The sequence below is a fragment of the Mustela putorius genome, unplaced genomic scaffold (assembly GCF_011764305.1).
Source record: "Mustela putorius furo isolate JIRA1106 unplaced genomic scaffold, ASM1176430v1.1 tig00003834_pilon_pilon_pilon, whole genome shotgun sequence".
NCBI lineage: Eukaryota > Metazoa > Chordata > Mammalia > Carnivora > Mustelidae > Mustela > Mustela putorius.
The window spans coordinates 45,475,810-45,492,393 of NW_025421987.1; the positions used below are offsets into that span (position 1 = coordinate 45,475,810).

General features: G+C 36.9%; 1 protein-coding gene across 6 annotated transcripts in view; it reads left to right on the top strand.

Moving 5' to 3' along the window:
• The first annotated feature begins 1,547 nt into the window (after positions 1–1,547).
• Positions 1,548–16,584, top strand: part of STXBP5L (syntaxin binding protein 5L) — a 458,714-nt gene continuing 443,677 nt past the window's right edge. For 5 of the 6 annotated variants that reach the window (XM_045088437.1, XM_045088440.1, XM_045088439.1 and 2 more), the window contains exons 1-2: positions 1,549–1,715; positions 2,841–3,037. In XM_045088437.1, coding sequence (XP_044944372.1) covers positions 2,849–3,037 — 189 coding nt within the window. In that variant the 5' untranslated portion in view covers positions 1,549–1,715; positions 2,841–2,848. Of the gene's footprint in view, positions 1,716–2,840; positions 3,038–16,584 lie in introns of all 6 variants that reach the window. The other variant, XM_045088436.1, reaches the window with a different exon arrangement.

The window sequence follows — 16,584 nt, forward strand, 5'->3', positions numbered from 1 at the left end:
AAAAAAGTAGAAAAAGAGAATAAAGACAAAGGTACATATTGTTAGGAAACCAATATAGAATTTGGAACCTTATGAAGATCTAGTTTTTATCAGACGTGACTCTTGCTTCCGCCCCTATTTTTACCTCTCCCAAATAGAATAGGATATAATTGGGTATCATCTTGTAAATCTTTCACTAATAACCATTAACAAACCAACTGTTCAAAATCCTTTGGTGCCTCTTATATGTGAAACATTGTGCTAGGTGCTAAACAAGATAGAAGAAATCTATAATTCCATGCCTGCCTTCCAGAGTGTTATTGTCTAGCTGTGGCAACTGGGGGTGGGGTGTCTTTGAAAGGTTTCAAAAGGAGTAAAATAGACATTAAATACTGAAAAATTCAAAAGGAAAAGTGAGCATTGATTTGAGGATCTGAAAAACTCTAATCCATCTCTATTTCCTTGTTATGTGACCTTGGACAAATCATTTCTCTTTCACGTCTTCCCTTTCATCCCATCCTCTTTCTCCACCAGGAAAAAAGAAAAGAAGAGAAAAGTCATCCTAGAAGATCTCTAAAATGTTAAGACTATATGAGATGATTATTAGTGAGCTCTTTTGCCCAAACTGAAGTCTAAAGCTAGCTATGGCCCCCTAAGCTGCTCTTCATTTTCACAAAGCTGTCAAGGTCTAAATTTTCCACAATTCAGTATCAAGTCAGAGCTCAGAACCAAATTTTCCCATCCTGATGATGTTGTTTCTAATCCTGCACCAAATAGTGCATTTTTCAAAATGATTATTGTGACTCAAAGACAAAGCTTAAAATATATTACTAACACGGTTTAGAGAAATGTTTCTTAAAAACAAAACAAAACAAAACAAAAAACAAAACTGTATGTGAAAATGGGGGGAGAGGGTAATTCTACGTATTAGGGGAAACATGGTAAGCAATCGATTCCTTAGGATCTAAAAGGTTAAATATTCCAAAAATCTACTGAAATGCAATTCTCTCTCGCAGAGTGACTTGTTAAGCAATTATGCAAGTGGCAGGTCAGGGAGGGAAGGCCAATAGATGCACCTGGAGAGCGAGTCGAGGAGATAAACTGAAAAATCACCTGTCCAGTTCACAGTATCATCCACGGTCAGCCCTAGGGAAACACTTCCAGCAGCCTCGGACTCCGGGCGCCCAAGTTCGCACGCTTCTACGCATTCTATTGATTCACACTTCCGTCCTTCAACAGGTAGCGCCAATTACAGCCCCCAAAACACGGCCCCCCAGCATACTGGCCAATCTCGCCGTCAATCAAATACTTCACCTACCTTTCTAAATTCTCCCTTCCCCCTCTCATTGGCTTTTCCTTCGGCCTATCCCCAAATTTCTTCCGCGCCTCGCGACGAAGGAACTTGGCCCTATGGAGCCTAGGATTGGAGCCTAGGCTACTCCCGCCCTTTGACGTCCCGCAGCTCTCCGCCCCTTTCTCCGCCCGCCCTGCCCGAAGTGGTGGGGGCGGGGCGAACGAGGGGGCGTTTCGGGAGGCGGGGCTTGCATCCCACGGCGGGAGGGCGGAGCCTTCCTTCGAGCCTGCCTGCTTGATTAGGACCTCGGAGAGCGCCGGGCGCCACGACCAGAGGGACAGGAGAAGCGGCGGCAATCCAGAGGGATTGACGCCTGCGAGCCCGCCTCCCTCCGCACCTTCAGCTTCTCGGGCTGGCTGGCAGCTAGTAGCGGCCGAGGAAGGTGCCTAAGTCGGGAGTTAGATAGTCATCCCTCTGGGACGCCGCCGCCGCCGTCCAGCCGCGGCTCCCTCACACCTGTGTGTTTGTTCAGGAGCGTGAGCGTCCGCGCGCGAATTTCTACGAGAGGGTTGCGTGTGCTCCGGCTTGGCGCGCGAATGTCTGTGTGAGAGTGTTTGTGTGTGTTCGGTGCCTAGGCGCTCGGCCCGGGGAGAGACGGCGGGAGCGGCTGCTCCGCGCGCCTATTAGGCTGAGGCGGGACTCGGGCCGCAGCTAACGCCGCCACTGCCTCACGTCCCCCTAAGAGCCGCCGCGGTGTTGCGGGAAGAGCGGACTGGCGGGCTAGCGCACGGGCGGGCGAGCGCGGCGGCTGCTGCGGGCAGAGCGGGGTGTGGGGTGGGTGGAGGGGGAGAAGAGGGAGGAGAGCTGGAGACGCTGGGAGGGAAGGGGGGGCGGAGGGAGAAGCGGAGGCAGCCGGCGCTGCCGCTCGCCGCTCCTGTCGGCTGTTGCTGTTGGGTCACCCGCATATGTTTGGGAGTCCGGCTCTTGGGGATAGGGGATGGAAAAAGGCCTACCCCTCATTACTTACTGAAAAAAAGGGAGCGTTGAAGATGATGGGGGAGAGCCCAGAAGGTGGTAGTAGAGTAAACACCGGCTCTCCCACCGCACAATCCCAACATCGTTTTTCTGAAAATATTCTGAGCCGAACCTTTAGAAGCGAAGCCCGCCCTTAAGAGAGACAGTCTTGGTCTGTTGGACTCCGGTCTGATTGTATAATAGTACTGATGATATAATGCTAATGACGATGATGACACTGCCTTTTATTTTTACCCCAGTGCTGATAAAGCGTAGCTACAGCTGGGGATAAAGCCCTTGAAAATTTGATGTATGAGGAGGAAATACTGTTGCTTTTAGAGTTATATTTTATTATTTCTTTTAAAAGATGTACTTTTTTGAATTAAAATTTGACACAATGAAGTAGGACTCTTTTTCTCTCTTTTTTAGTCATTTATAGCCAATTCTCGTAAAATGGGGCCTGGCTACTGCTTTGACTAGTGAAAAGCTAAACACTTTTACCCAGGTGTAAGTCCATGTGTTAAGTCACCTTTTCCTTTGAATTTCTCAACAGTTTTTAAAATGAAGAAGTTTAATTTCCGAAAAGTTTTGGATGGCTTAACTGCCTCTTCCCCTGGCAGTGGTAGCAGCAGTGGCAGTAACAGTGGTGGTGGGGCTGGAAGTGGTTCCATACATCCAGGAGGGACTGCAGGGGTTCTCAAAGAGGAGATTCAGGAAACCCTGACTTCAGAGTATTTCCAGATTTGCAAGGTAAGTTTTGAATTGGCTTGAAGCCTATTATTTCTTTATTTTACTGTTGTGAGGAAAGAATCATTAAAAACAACAACAACAAAAACAAAACCAAGAACCAGAAACATCCACACTAGGGATTGGAAGTTGTTGAGATGCCAGCATTAGACAGTCCTGGGCAGAGAACTCTATAGATGGATGTTTGAATTAATAAAGATATTCTAGGCATTGATTTCAGCATTAGTTTAAAAAGCTGCAGTAGTTTAAAGTGGAAATAAGCAAACATAAAAAGTAGAATTTGCAACACAATGTTAAGACCAAACTGTGGACAAAATTTTTAATGTAATATTTATGTATAAGTAGAAAACTAAAGGAAAAATCACTCTGGTTAATTCCCTGTTGACATTCAGAGAAACTGTTATTTTGTGTCACTATGCAGTATAAAATGATTAAAGCTATTAAGATGTTGCTAGAAGGAAGTAGATAATAACTAAAGGAATACATCCATTTTAAAAGATCTAATGGTATTATTTTACATTCATTGTTTAAAATTCTATACAAAAACACCCCAGAGTCTTAACAAAAAAGTGATGGATTTAATTCTTGTAAGAACATAAAAAAATAGCCTGTTTTCTGATTTAGTGAGGAAACATTTTAGGTAATTATGCTTTAATGTTCAACTTCGAATGAATAAGCAAAAGAAAGAGTTTCTGATGGGGAGAGATGAGAATTTACAAAACAAACATTAATATATAGATATTGATTTTTTCTGACATAGCTTATAATTTTTATTGTTTCTTTTTGGAGGGGTAGCCTAAGAATGTGTTTTTGACCTACCATGTTCAATTTTAAAAGCTACTAAGTCATTCATATGATACAGATGAATATAGTTTTAAAATATTTGAATACATAAGAACAAATCATACATTTTTGAAATCACATAAATTATTAAATTTTTTGGTACTTCAGTAGAATTTTTTTGAAATTATTAAAATGATTTTTGTTATAAATAACATATATAATGAGATGTTTCATTTATTGTGTTAGTCTTCATTCCCAGTAGAGTCATTATAAAAACATTAAATCTGTAGTTATTAAAATATTACATATTAATTTTCATAAAAAATGAGTTTATTTAGAATTAGGTCAGATTAAAAGATATAATTCTACCCTGTGAGGTTTGTATGCACAAAGTTTTGTATATGAGGTTGTATATAATTTCATTCTCAATTTGAAATAATAGATAGTTTGTTACATTAGGGTTTTAATACTGGTAGTGAGACAAATATATTAAAGGATCCTAGGGTTCAAATTTGAACTTCTAGTCAGGAGAATAATGCCCTGACTATTATGTCTAATCTTTGACATATTACTGTTTCCATTCCAAGATTGTATTTTTGCTCTTCTGATTTAAGGTTATTGAGAGGATCAAACAAGACAATTAGGTGAAGGTGATGTATAACTTGGAAAACATGATAAAATATTTATTTTTGTAAATATTCTTAAAGTTTTAAATCACCTTGTTCTTGCTGGAATGACTGTCAGCAGTAGGCTATAATAATATAGGTAACAAAATTATACTTTCAAAGGAATTAGGATAGATAGCTATATAAGTGGAATACTAATAGTATTGAAATGTTACTAAAGGGGGAAAGTATTATGGTATCTTTGGATAACAATATAGTTAATTTTAAAAAGTGATTTTATGATTGTACTTTAGGTTACCTGGACTATAATATAATATGTAAAAATGGATTAAGGGTATTTCAAAATTAGAACTGTTGCTAAAATGGGGACTTCATTTGGACTCACTGATTAAATGTGCAAAGAACATTCTATTCTGAGTACTAAGCAGTTGGCACCTTTTGGATACTTGTACCTTTTCCACATGGTCAAAATTAAAGTACAAATATGTAATCTTCTCTTTTGAAAACCATCCTTCTTTCTATTTTCTGATTAGTTATCAAATCCTATCTATTCCATTCCTTAGTGTTTCTGAAATTTATTCCCTTTTCGCCAAATTCAGTACCTGTTCATTCCATTGTGTTTTCTTGGTTAGTCTCTTGAAATCACTTCCTACCTGATCTTCTTACCTCTTGTTTTACACTATTTCAGTTGATTTTGTTATGTTATGATATGGTTATTTCTGAACAATAATGTTCATTATGTCATTTCTCTGCTAAAAATTTTATGTTGGTTTCCCTAGAGCAGTGATGCTCTACAAACAAAAGTCTAATGTGAAACCCTATAAATAACATCTATTAAAACAAATAAATGTACTTTATTGGTATACACTTAAAAAATAAATTATAATAAATTATACAGATAGTATAAAAGGCTTGTTTTTTATATTTGGTTTTTGTTGTATAATATTATTCCTGGCAGGTAGTAGGAATTTTTCTGGCCTTAAAAAGTAAAAGTATAAAACTACAACCTTTAAAATCAGTGACAAATGTATAAGAAGTTCAAAAACACAGAAATGGTAGAAGAAACTTTAATTCAAGGTTAGCAAAAAAGTTAATACATTGGTTTACTGCTATCTCAGTTCAGTATGTATACATTTGAATGCCATTTGTTCAGATATTTGTGAAATACATGAAGTGCCTTTTCTGAACTTGAGTTCTATGAAACAGAATTTGTAATTACTGACCTATACAATAAATGTCAAACTGTTTAACTTGATCCATATATCGCTCATTTTAGATGGGCTTCCCTTTAGATGTTTACCTTTCCATCCTCATTTCCTTGATTTCCTAAGCATATTGCATTACCTGAAAGCACTGTATTTTCATATCTCAATCTATTGCTTCTAACTACAATATCCTTTCCAGCTTTAGTAAAATTGGAGAATTCCAAGTTATTATTATTTTTTAAAGATTTCTTTATTTGAGAGAGAGAGACAGTGTGTGTTTGTGTGTGTGTGTGTGTGCGCGCGCGCGCAAGTGGAGAATGGAGTGGGGAGGGAGAGGGAGAGAAACCTCAAGCAGATTCCCTTCTGAACAGAGCAGGAACTTGATATCAGTAAACTGAGATCTTGACCTGAGCTGAAATCAAGAGTTGGATGCTTAACTCACTGTGCTACCCAGGTGGAATCCCTCCATCCCCCATTACTTTTTTTAATCTCATAGTTAAAATACTACCTCCATGAAACCAACTCTGACCACTGCCTTCCTCTTTTCCTGTCCAAAGCATAGTTAGTTTTTTTTTCCTTCATTTGTTTTCCTGCAGCACCTGGCTTATTCCTATAGAGTTAATTTAACACCTTACTGTGATTGGAAAATTTTTCTGTCACTATCATTATATTGTCAACTCTTTGAGTGGTAAATATATTTTGTTTCTGTATCATTGTTAGGCTTCTTATTACCTAGTAGGCCATTCTTAACTCCGTGTAAAAGAGAAACTTCTAGCTCCACCAATCTTAGAGAATCAGTCTCTAAGGATTGGGCCTAAGCACTTACATTTTTTGGAAAGACCCCACAGGAGATTCTAATACATGGTTGTGCTGAAAACAACTATAGTAAGCACTTGATTAACTCTATGAATGAAACAATATGTACATGGTTGGTTGATTAACTGAAATGAGATTGAAGCAGAAAGTTATTAATAAAGATATGTCTTAAATATTTTATTTTATTTTATTTTATTTATTTATTTATTTTTTAAGATTTTTATTAATTTATTTGACAGAGAGAAAGATCACAAGTAGGCGGAGAGTCAGGCAGAGAGAGAGGAGGAAGCAGGCTCCCGCTGAGCAAAGAGCCCGATGCGGGGCTCGATCCCAGGACACTGAGATCATGACCTGAGCTGAAGGCAGTGGCTTAATCCACTGAGCCACCCAGGCGCCCCTTAAATATTTTATTTTAAATGAAAACATATACATCAGTTTACAAATCACTTGATAAATGAGCAATGTTAAGTGTTGGTTCTATAATTGGAGTTCTGTGTGGACTTTTCTTCCACAAGCCATCAGAAATTCATTATAGTTTTTGGTTTTAATTTATCTAAAATAGAATAAGAACTTATATATGCTTTTGAAGCAGGTGTCAGGTCCTTCTAGATGATACATAAATATCATCTGACAGTTTGCACATATGATGAATATATTTGATGAATATATAGTTGACCCTTGAACAACGTACAGAACCACCACGTGTTTGAATATCTGTATATATTCAACTCCCTAAAAGCTTTACTCCCTGAAATCTTTGACTCCCACAAAACTTAACTATGAATGGTCTACTGTTGACCGGAAGTCTTACTGATAACATAAATAGCAGATAGTGTATTTTATATGTATTATATACTGTATTCTTACATTAAAGTAAGCTAGAGAAAAGAAAATGTTATTGAGAAAATCATAAGAAGAAATACATTTATAGTACTATACTATATCGAAAAAAATTTCAAACATCGGTGGACTGATACAGTTCATATCCATGTGTGTCAACTATACATACACACATACACACACACACACATATATATATAAAGATATAAAGTATGGATGAGTATATATATATATACACATATATATACACACAAGATAAATGCGTGTATGTATATATAATATACAATATATTATATATATCATATGATACATATATATTTATTTATTCATCTCTATAGTAATCTGACCTACACATAATTAGGTCTGGAGTAGGAGAGCCTAGGTATTCTAGCTAAGTTTACTAGTGTCAGTTATTCAGGGAATCACTAATATCAATCTGTTTTATAAAGAGAATGGGAAGTTTTTGTTAATATAGCAAGTTGGTTAAATTAAAGTTAGAGAACTTCATCTGTAAGATCTCCCATTTTACCTTCATAACAGTCCTGTAAGGAAGACAAATGAAGTGTAAATATTTTTATTTTACTGATAAGACATCTGGGGCGCCTGGGAGGCTCAGTGGGTTAATGCCTCTGCCTTCGGCTCGGGTCATGATCTCAGGGTCCTGAGATCGAGCCCCACATTGGGGGCTCTCTGCTTAGCGGGGAGCCTGCTCCCCCTCTCTCTGCCCCCCCCCCGCCTGCCTCTCTGCTTCTTTGTGATTTGTCTGTCAAATAAATAAATAAAATCTTAAAAAAAAAAAAAAAGACATCTGAGGCCAGAGAATTTAAGTGGTATCCCTGGGTCTCCAAGTTGGTAGGAGGCATGGCTAAGTTTAATGTTATGTTCTTTTTCATGATTAAATCCAGTATTTTTTCTGTTCATCTTTTTTATTAAAAAAAAAGTAACATGATTAATTGCATAGGAAACATAGAGATGTTGAGAAGATAGAATTTTCTATTGACTCCCTCCTCAAAATACATCCTAAATCTGACCACATCTCTTCACTTCCACCACATCTTTTGCCTGGACTACTGCTCTATAGCTTTTAGGTATTTTCTCTGTTCTCAGGCTTCACTACACAGTCTCTTCTCATAATAAGTAGTAGAATCCTTTTAAAATTTAAATCATATTATGTGCTTCCTGTCCAGAACACTTCAATGGCTTTTTGTTTCTTTTAAAAGTAAAAACAAAAGTCCTATTAATGTCTTATAAAGATCTAAATGGTCTGGCCCTGGCAAGACACCACTATCAACTTATTTCCTGCTATAACTCTGCAACAGGTACATTGGCTTTCTTACTTTTTCTCAAACATGATTCCCACCTCAAGGATTTTACATTTCTGTTTCCTTTACATGGAACACTATCCTCTCTAATAATTATATTACATATTCCTTTTACATCATTCAATTCTTAATTTAATTGTTAACTTCTCAGAGAGCTCTTCATTGATGGTTGCTCATTCCCTCTCTGCCCTTATCCTGATTACTTTTTCTCAATAATACAACCGCCCATTATTACATTATATATACTTATTTACTTATTGTTTGCTTCTCCTATCATAATTTAACTCCATCAGGGTTGGGGCCTTATTATGTTCACAATTATCTTACCAATTCATAGAACAGTACCTGCCATATAGAAAGCAGTAAATATTTGTTGAATGAATAGATGAATAAATGAGACAAGGAAGCTAATAGAATGATGTATTAAGAGTAAACTGGAGGGGTGCCAGAGTGGCTAAGTCAGTTAAGCATTCAACTCTTGATCTCAGCTCAGGTCTTGATCTCAGGGTTTTGAGTTCAAGCTCCATGTTGTAAAAAAAAAAAAAAAAAAACCAGAAACAACACAAAAAAACAAATGAGGTATTGTTTTGAACAGTCTCTTGGCAAAGGCTTTTATGAAGTAAATTTACATCCCATAAAGATACCACTTTAGGAATATGCTGTATAATTTCCCAAAAGATAGGAAAAAGAAGATTGTAGAAATATTAATTAAGTCTCAGTTTTTATTGAGGAAGTTTTAAGGGACACTTTTGTTTCTAAATGATCATTTTAGGGTCACAATTCAGAAGTACTAGATTGGTAGTGACAAACACATGGGATGCTCTAGACCTAATTAACAAAACAGACAAAAAGAAATATATCACCAGAACCAGATGGGATGATTCCTAAAGTTTTGAATAGACCCTTAAATTGGCCAACTCCCTATTCATCAACATTTATAAGCCCTTTTTATAAATGTTCATGGTGTCAGAGCCAACATGTAGATAAATAGTATAACTTCACAAGAAAACAGATTTGTAATATGATCCTCATACCAGATATAACATCAGATCTTCTCAGATAAATGGCTATAAAATCAGAAATATAGGTATTAGAGGGGCATCTGGGTGGCTCAGTTGGCTAAGTGTCTGACTCTTCATTTCAGCTAAGGGTACTGGGAATGAAACTCATGTTGAGCTCCCTGCTTAGTGGGAAGTCTGCTTGAGGATTCTCACTCTCCCTCGGCCCCTCCCCCCAACTCAGTGCATTCTCTCTGTCTTTCTCTCTCTCTCTCTCTCATAAATAAATCTTTAAAAAAAGGGAAAGGAAAGGAAAGAAAGAAACATAGGTATGGACTGTGAAGGATTAAGCTTTCCAGAATCCTGGAAAGCTGAGTAAGGTCAAATGCCTAGGTATCTTGGATTATTATCTCTTCTTTAGGTTTTCCATTGTTTCCACATTCTTCTAATTTCACATCATTTTATTTGGGAGGTTTTGTAACTGAGTTTGACATAAGACCATGATCCCAGTTCTACATCTTTAGGTTTTCCATTGTCTCCACATTCTTCTAATTTTACATCATTTTATTTGGGAGGCTTTGTGACTGAGTTTGGCATAAGAGCGTGATCACAGTTCTACATATCTGCCTTTATCATTCATTAATATATTCTATGAGATGTGTGGAATTGTTTCAGTTTATACTGTAACTGGTAGAAAAAAAGGTAGTACAGTTGATACTGCAGTATAACTTATTATGGATGAACTGTCTGACAGTGATTTCATGCTTCTGTCACCAAAATGGACAATTAAGGGTGGCCATCTTTAAGAATAGGAATGGAGGCAAACCAGAAGATTTAACCAACCTTGTTAGGGTGAGAGGTTAGGAAATTTAAGTACCAAATGAATTAAAATGAATTTTTTAAAAGAATCACACCAAAGCCAGATAATTCACTTTGTTTATCCTAAGAGGATAGAGGTGCAGGGACTGGCTCATGTAAGGAATTATAGACTTGTAAAAAGTATGTTTATACATTTTTTTTTATAAAGATTTTTATTTACTTATTGGACAGAGAGAGAGATCACAAGTAGGCAGAGAGGCAGGCAGAGAGAGAGGAAGAGAAGCAGGCTCCCCGCCGAGCAGAGAGCCCGACGTGGGGCTTGATCCCAGGACCCTGAGTTCATGACCTGAGCTGAAGACAGAGGCTTAACCCTCTGAGCCACCCAGGTGCCCCTGTTTATACATTTTTAAAGTTACTATAGAGAACAGTCACATTTTCTTACAAAAAGTTTTTTTGTGCTAGTATATTGTCAACAAATTAGATTATGGGTCCCATTTAGTATGGCAGTTCTTATCTTAAAAGCAAATAGTACTCATACTCAGGGTCAAAAAACAGTTTTCCTCTAAGATCAGGGAAAAGAGAAAGACATTTGTTCTTACCACTTTTATTCAACATAGTACTGGAAATTCTAGTTCCTACAGTCATATGAGAAAAAGAAATAGAAGGCATCCAAACTGGTAAGGAAGAAGGAAAACTGTCACTATTTGCAGATGATGTCATATAGAATACTTGCAAGACTCCAAGAAACTACTGGGATTGATAAGTGAATTCAGTAAAGTTTAGGATACGAAATTAATATACAGAAATCTATTATGTATCTATACACTAATAATGAAGAGCAGAAAGGGAAATTAAGAAAACAATCAAATTTACAATTATACAAAAAGAATAAAATACCTTAGAATAAACGTAAGGAAGTGAAAGACCTATACTCCAAGAGCTATAAAACACTGAGTTTGGCATAAGAGCGTGATCACAGTTCTACATATCTGCCTTTATCATTCATTAATATATTCTATGAGATGTGTGGAATTGTTTCAGTTTATACTGAAACAATTGAAATTGTAATGACACAAGTAAATAGGAAGATATTCCAGGCTCATGGATTGGAAGAACCAATATTGTTAAAATGTCCATAGCACCCAAAGCAGTCTACAGATCATTAGACTAGCAATCTCTATCGAAATATCAACATTTTCTACATAACTAGAACAAATAATACTAAAACTTATATAGAATAACTAAAGACTGAGTAATGAAACCTATCTTAAGAAAGAAAAAACTGAACGTATCAAAATTCCAATTCCAGATATGCTACAAAACTCCAATAATCAAAACAGTATGATACTGGCACAAAAATGACACATATATCAATGAAATGAAATAGAAAACTCAGAAATAAACCCAGACTTATATGGTCAATTAATCTGTGACTGAGTAGGCGAGAACATATAATAAGGAAAGACAGTCTCTTCAAGAAATGGTGCTGGAAAAACTGGGGAGCCACATGTAAAAGAATGGGGAGCCATTCTTTTACTGGGAAGCCACATGTAAAAGAATGAAACTGGATCACTTTCTTGAACCCCACACAAAGGCAAGGGAAACAAAAGCAGAACTAGACTATTGGAACTACACTAATATAAAAAGCTTTTGCACAGTGAAAGAAACCACCAACAAGATCACAAGGCAACCTACTGAATAGTAAGAAATATTTGCAAATCCTATATCTGATAAAGGTTAATTCCTAAAACATGAAGAGAATTTATCCAACTCAACACCAAAAAAAAAAAAAACAAAAAACAAATAAATTGCTGAAAAAATGGGCAGAGGACCTGAATGACATTTTTCCAAAAAGGACATATAGGTGGCCAACAGACAGATGAAAAGATACTCAGTATCTCCAATCATCAGGGGAATGCAAATCATAACCACAGTGAGGTACCACCTTACACTTGTCAGAATGGCTAGAATAAAAAAGACAAGAACAGTGTTGGTGAGGATATGGAGAAAAAGGAACCCTTGTGTGCAGAGTTAGTAGGAATGTACATTGGTGTAGCCACTGTGAAAAACAGTGTGGAGGTTCCTCAAAAAATTAAAATTAAAAATTAAAAATAGAAATACCATCTGGATAGTGATTTCACTAGTGGATATTTGTGCAAAGAAAACAGCACTAATTCAAAAAGATATATGTACCACTGTTTATTGCAGCATTATTTATATTAGACAAATAGCCAGCTCAAGTGACCATCAATAGATCAATGAATAAAGATGTAGTGTATATATAATGAATATTACTCAGACATAAAAAATAATGAGATTGCCATTTGCTACAACATGGATGGACATAGAGGGTGTTAATGCTAAGTGAAGCTAAGTCAAACAGAGAAATATGGGTACTGTATGGTTTTTCTCATGTATGGAATTTAAGAAACAAACTAGGAAAAAGACAGAAGAAAACAAATACTCTAAAATACACAGAACAAACTGGTAGTTGCCAGAGGGGAGGCTGTGGGGGCGTGGGTGAAATAGATAGAGGAGATTAAGAATACATTTACTATAATGAGCACTGAGTAATGTATGGAAATGTTGAATCATTGTACACCTGAAACTAATATAACACTATGTTAATTATACTTCAACTAAAAATACAGATATATTAAAAAATAGTGCTATCATACTTTGTATATATATCAATATAGAACTAACTTAAAAACTTAACATAGTTTTCAAATTTATTTACCTGTAGGATTATTACTAGTGATTAAACCAAATTTGTATTTTTTTAATTTTAGTGCATTTCTGTAGACCTCCTTCTGCCTTCACTTGAAGATGTGCCTGCAACAAATCATAGGGTTAAATTACATGGTTTACTTTTAATGATAGAATGATTGTATTGCTTTCCCATATCATTTTTCTATATACCATTTACATATTAGTTTAATAGCAAAAACTTTGTATTCATTAAAGCTTTCAAGTAGAAGTCCTGTTTTTTTTTTTTTTTTTTTTTTTTTTTTTTTCTTTAATTTTTTATTTTTTTATAAACATATATTTTTATCCCCTGGGGTACAGGTCTGTGAATCACCAGGCTTACACACTTCACAGCACTCACCAAATCACATACCCTCCCCAATGTCCATAATCCCACCCCCTTCTCCCAAACCCCCTCCCCCCGGCAACCTCAGTTTGTTTTGTGAGATCAAGAGTCACTTATGGTTTGTCTCCCTCCCAATCCCATCTTGTTTCATTTATTCTTCTTCTACCCACTTAAGCCTCCATGTTGCATCACCACTTCCTCATTTCAGGGAGATCATATGATAGTTGTCTTTCTCTGCTTGACTTATTTCGCTAAGCATGATACGCTCTAGTTCCATCCATGTTGTTGCAAATGGCAAGATTTCATTTCTTTTGATGGCTGCATAGTATTCCATTGTGTATATATACCACATCTTCTTGATCCATTCATCTGTTGATGGACATCTAGGTTCTTTCCATAGTTTGGCTATTGTGGACATTGCTGCTATAAACATTCGGGTGCATGTGTCCCTTTGGACCACTACATTTGTATCTTTAGGGTAAATACCCAATAGTGCAATTGCTGGGTCATAGGGCAGTTCTATTTTCAACATTTTGAGGAACCTCCATGCTGTTTTCCAGAGTGGCTGCACCAGCTTGCATTCCCACCAACAGTGTAGGAGGGGTTCCCCTTTCTCCGCATCCTCGCCAGCATCTGTCATTTCCTGACTTGTTGATTTTAGCCATTCTGACTGGTGTGAGGTGATATCTCATTGTGGTTTTGATTTGTATTTCCCTGATGCCGAGTGATATGGAGCACTTTTTCATGTGTCTGTTGGCCATCTGGATGTCTTCTTTGCAGAAATGTCTGTTCATGTCTTCTGCCCATTTCTTGATTGGATTATTTGTTCTTTGGGTGTTGAGTTTGCTAAGTTCTTTATAGATTCTGGACACTAGTCCTTTATCTGATATGTCGTTTGCAAATATCTTCTCCCATTCTGTCAGTTGTCTTTTGATTTTGTTAACTGTTTCCTTTGCTGTGCAAAAGCTTTTGATCTTGATGAAATCCCAGTAGTTCATTTTTTCCCTTGCTTCCCTTGCCTTTTGCGTTGTTCCTAGGAAGATGTTGCTGCGGCAGAGGTCGAAGAGGTTGCTGCCCGTGTTCTCCTCAAGGATTTTGATGGATTCCTTTCGTACATTGAGGTCCTTCATCCATTTTGAGTCTATCTTTGTGTGTGGTGTAAGGAAATGGTCCAATTTCACTTTTCTGCATGTGGCTGTCCAATTTTCCCAGCACCATTTATTGAAGAGGCTGTCTTTTTTCCATCCATTGGACATTCTTTCCTGCTTTGTCGAAGATTAGTTGACCATAGATTTGAGGGTCTATTTCTGGGCTCTCTATTCTGTTCCATTGATCTATGGGTCTGTTTTTTGTGCCAGTACCATGCTGTCTTGATGATGACAGCTTTGTAATAGAGCTTGAAGTCCGGAATTGTGATGCCACCAACGTTGGCTTTCTTTTTCAATATCCCTTTGGCTATTCGAGGTCTTTTCTGGTTCCATATAAATTTTAGAATTATTTGTTCCATTTCTTTGAAAAAGATGGATGGTACTTTGATAGGAATTGCATTAAATGTGTAGATTGCTTTAGGTAGCATAGACATTTTCACAATATTTATTCTTCCAATCCAGGAGCATGGAACATTTTTCCATTTCTTTGTGTCTTCCTCAATTTCTTTCATGAGTACTTTATAGTTTTCTGAGTATAGATTCTGTGTCTCTTTGGTTAGGTTTATTCCTAGGTATCTTATGGTTTTGGATGCAATTGTAAATGGGATTGACTCCTTAATATCTCTTTCTTCTGTCTTGCTGTTGGTGTAGAGAAATGCAACTGATTTCTGTGCATTGATTTTATATCCTGACACTTTACTGAATTCCTGTATAAGTTCTAGCAGTTTTGGAGTGGAGTCTTTTGGGTTTTCCACATATAGTATCATATCATCTGCGAAGAGTGATAATTTGACTTCTTCTTTGCCGATTTGGATGCCTTTAATTTCCTTTTGTTGTCTGATTGCTGAGGCTAGGACCTCTAGTACTATGTTGAATAGCAGTGGTGATAACGGACATCCCTGCCGTGTTCCTGACCTTAGCAGAAAAGCTTTCAGTTTTTCTCCATTGAGAATGATATTTGCGGTGGGTTTTTCATAGATGGCTTTGATGATATTGAGGTATGTGCCCTCTATCCCTACACTTTGAAGAGTTTTGATCAGGAAGGGATGCTGTACTTTGTCAAATGCTTTTTCAGCATCTATTGAGAGTATCATATGGTTCTTGTTCTTTCTTATATTGATGTGTTGTATCACATTGACTGATTTGCGGATGTTGAACCAACCTTGCAGCCCTGGAATAAATCCCACTTGGTCGTGGTGAATAATCTTTTTAATGTACTGTTGAATCCTATTGGCTAGTATTTTGTTGAGTATTTTCGCATCTGTGTTCATCAAAGATATCGGTCTATAGCTCTCTTTTTTGGTGGGATCCTTGTCTGGTTTTGGGATCAAGGTGATGCTGGCCTCATAAAATGAGTTTGGAAGTTTTCCTTCCATTTCTATTTTTTGGAACAGTTTCAGGAGAATAGGAATTAGTTCTTCTTTAAATGTTTGGTAGAATTCCCCCGGGAAGCCGTCTGGCCCTGGGCTTTTGTTTGTTTGGAGATTTTTAATGACTGTTTCAATCTCCTTACTGGTTATGGGTCTGTTTAGGCTTTCTATTTCTTCCTGGTTCAGTTGTGGTAGTTTATATGTTTCTAGGAATGCATCCATTTCTTCCAGATTGTCAAATTTATTGCCGTAGAGTTGCTCATAGTATGTTCTTATAATAGTTTGTATTTCTTTGGTGTTAGTTGTGATCTCTCCTCTTTCATTCATGATTTTATTTATTTGGGTCCTTTCTCTTTTCTTTTTGATAAGTCGGGCCAGGGGTTTATCAATTTTATTAATTCTTTCAAAGAACCAGCTCCTAGTTTCGTTGATTTGTTCTATTGTTTTTTTGGTTTCTATTTCATTGATTTCTGCTCTGATCTTTATGATTTCTCTTCTCCTGCTGGGCTTAGGGTTTCTTTCTTGTTCT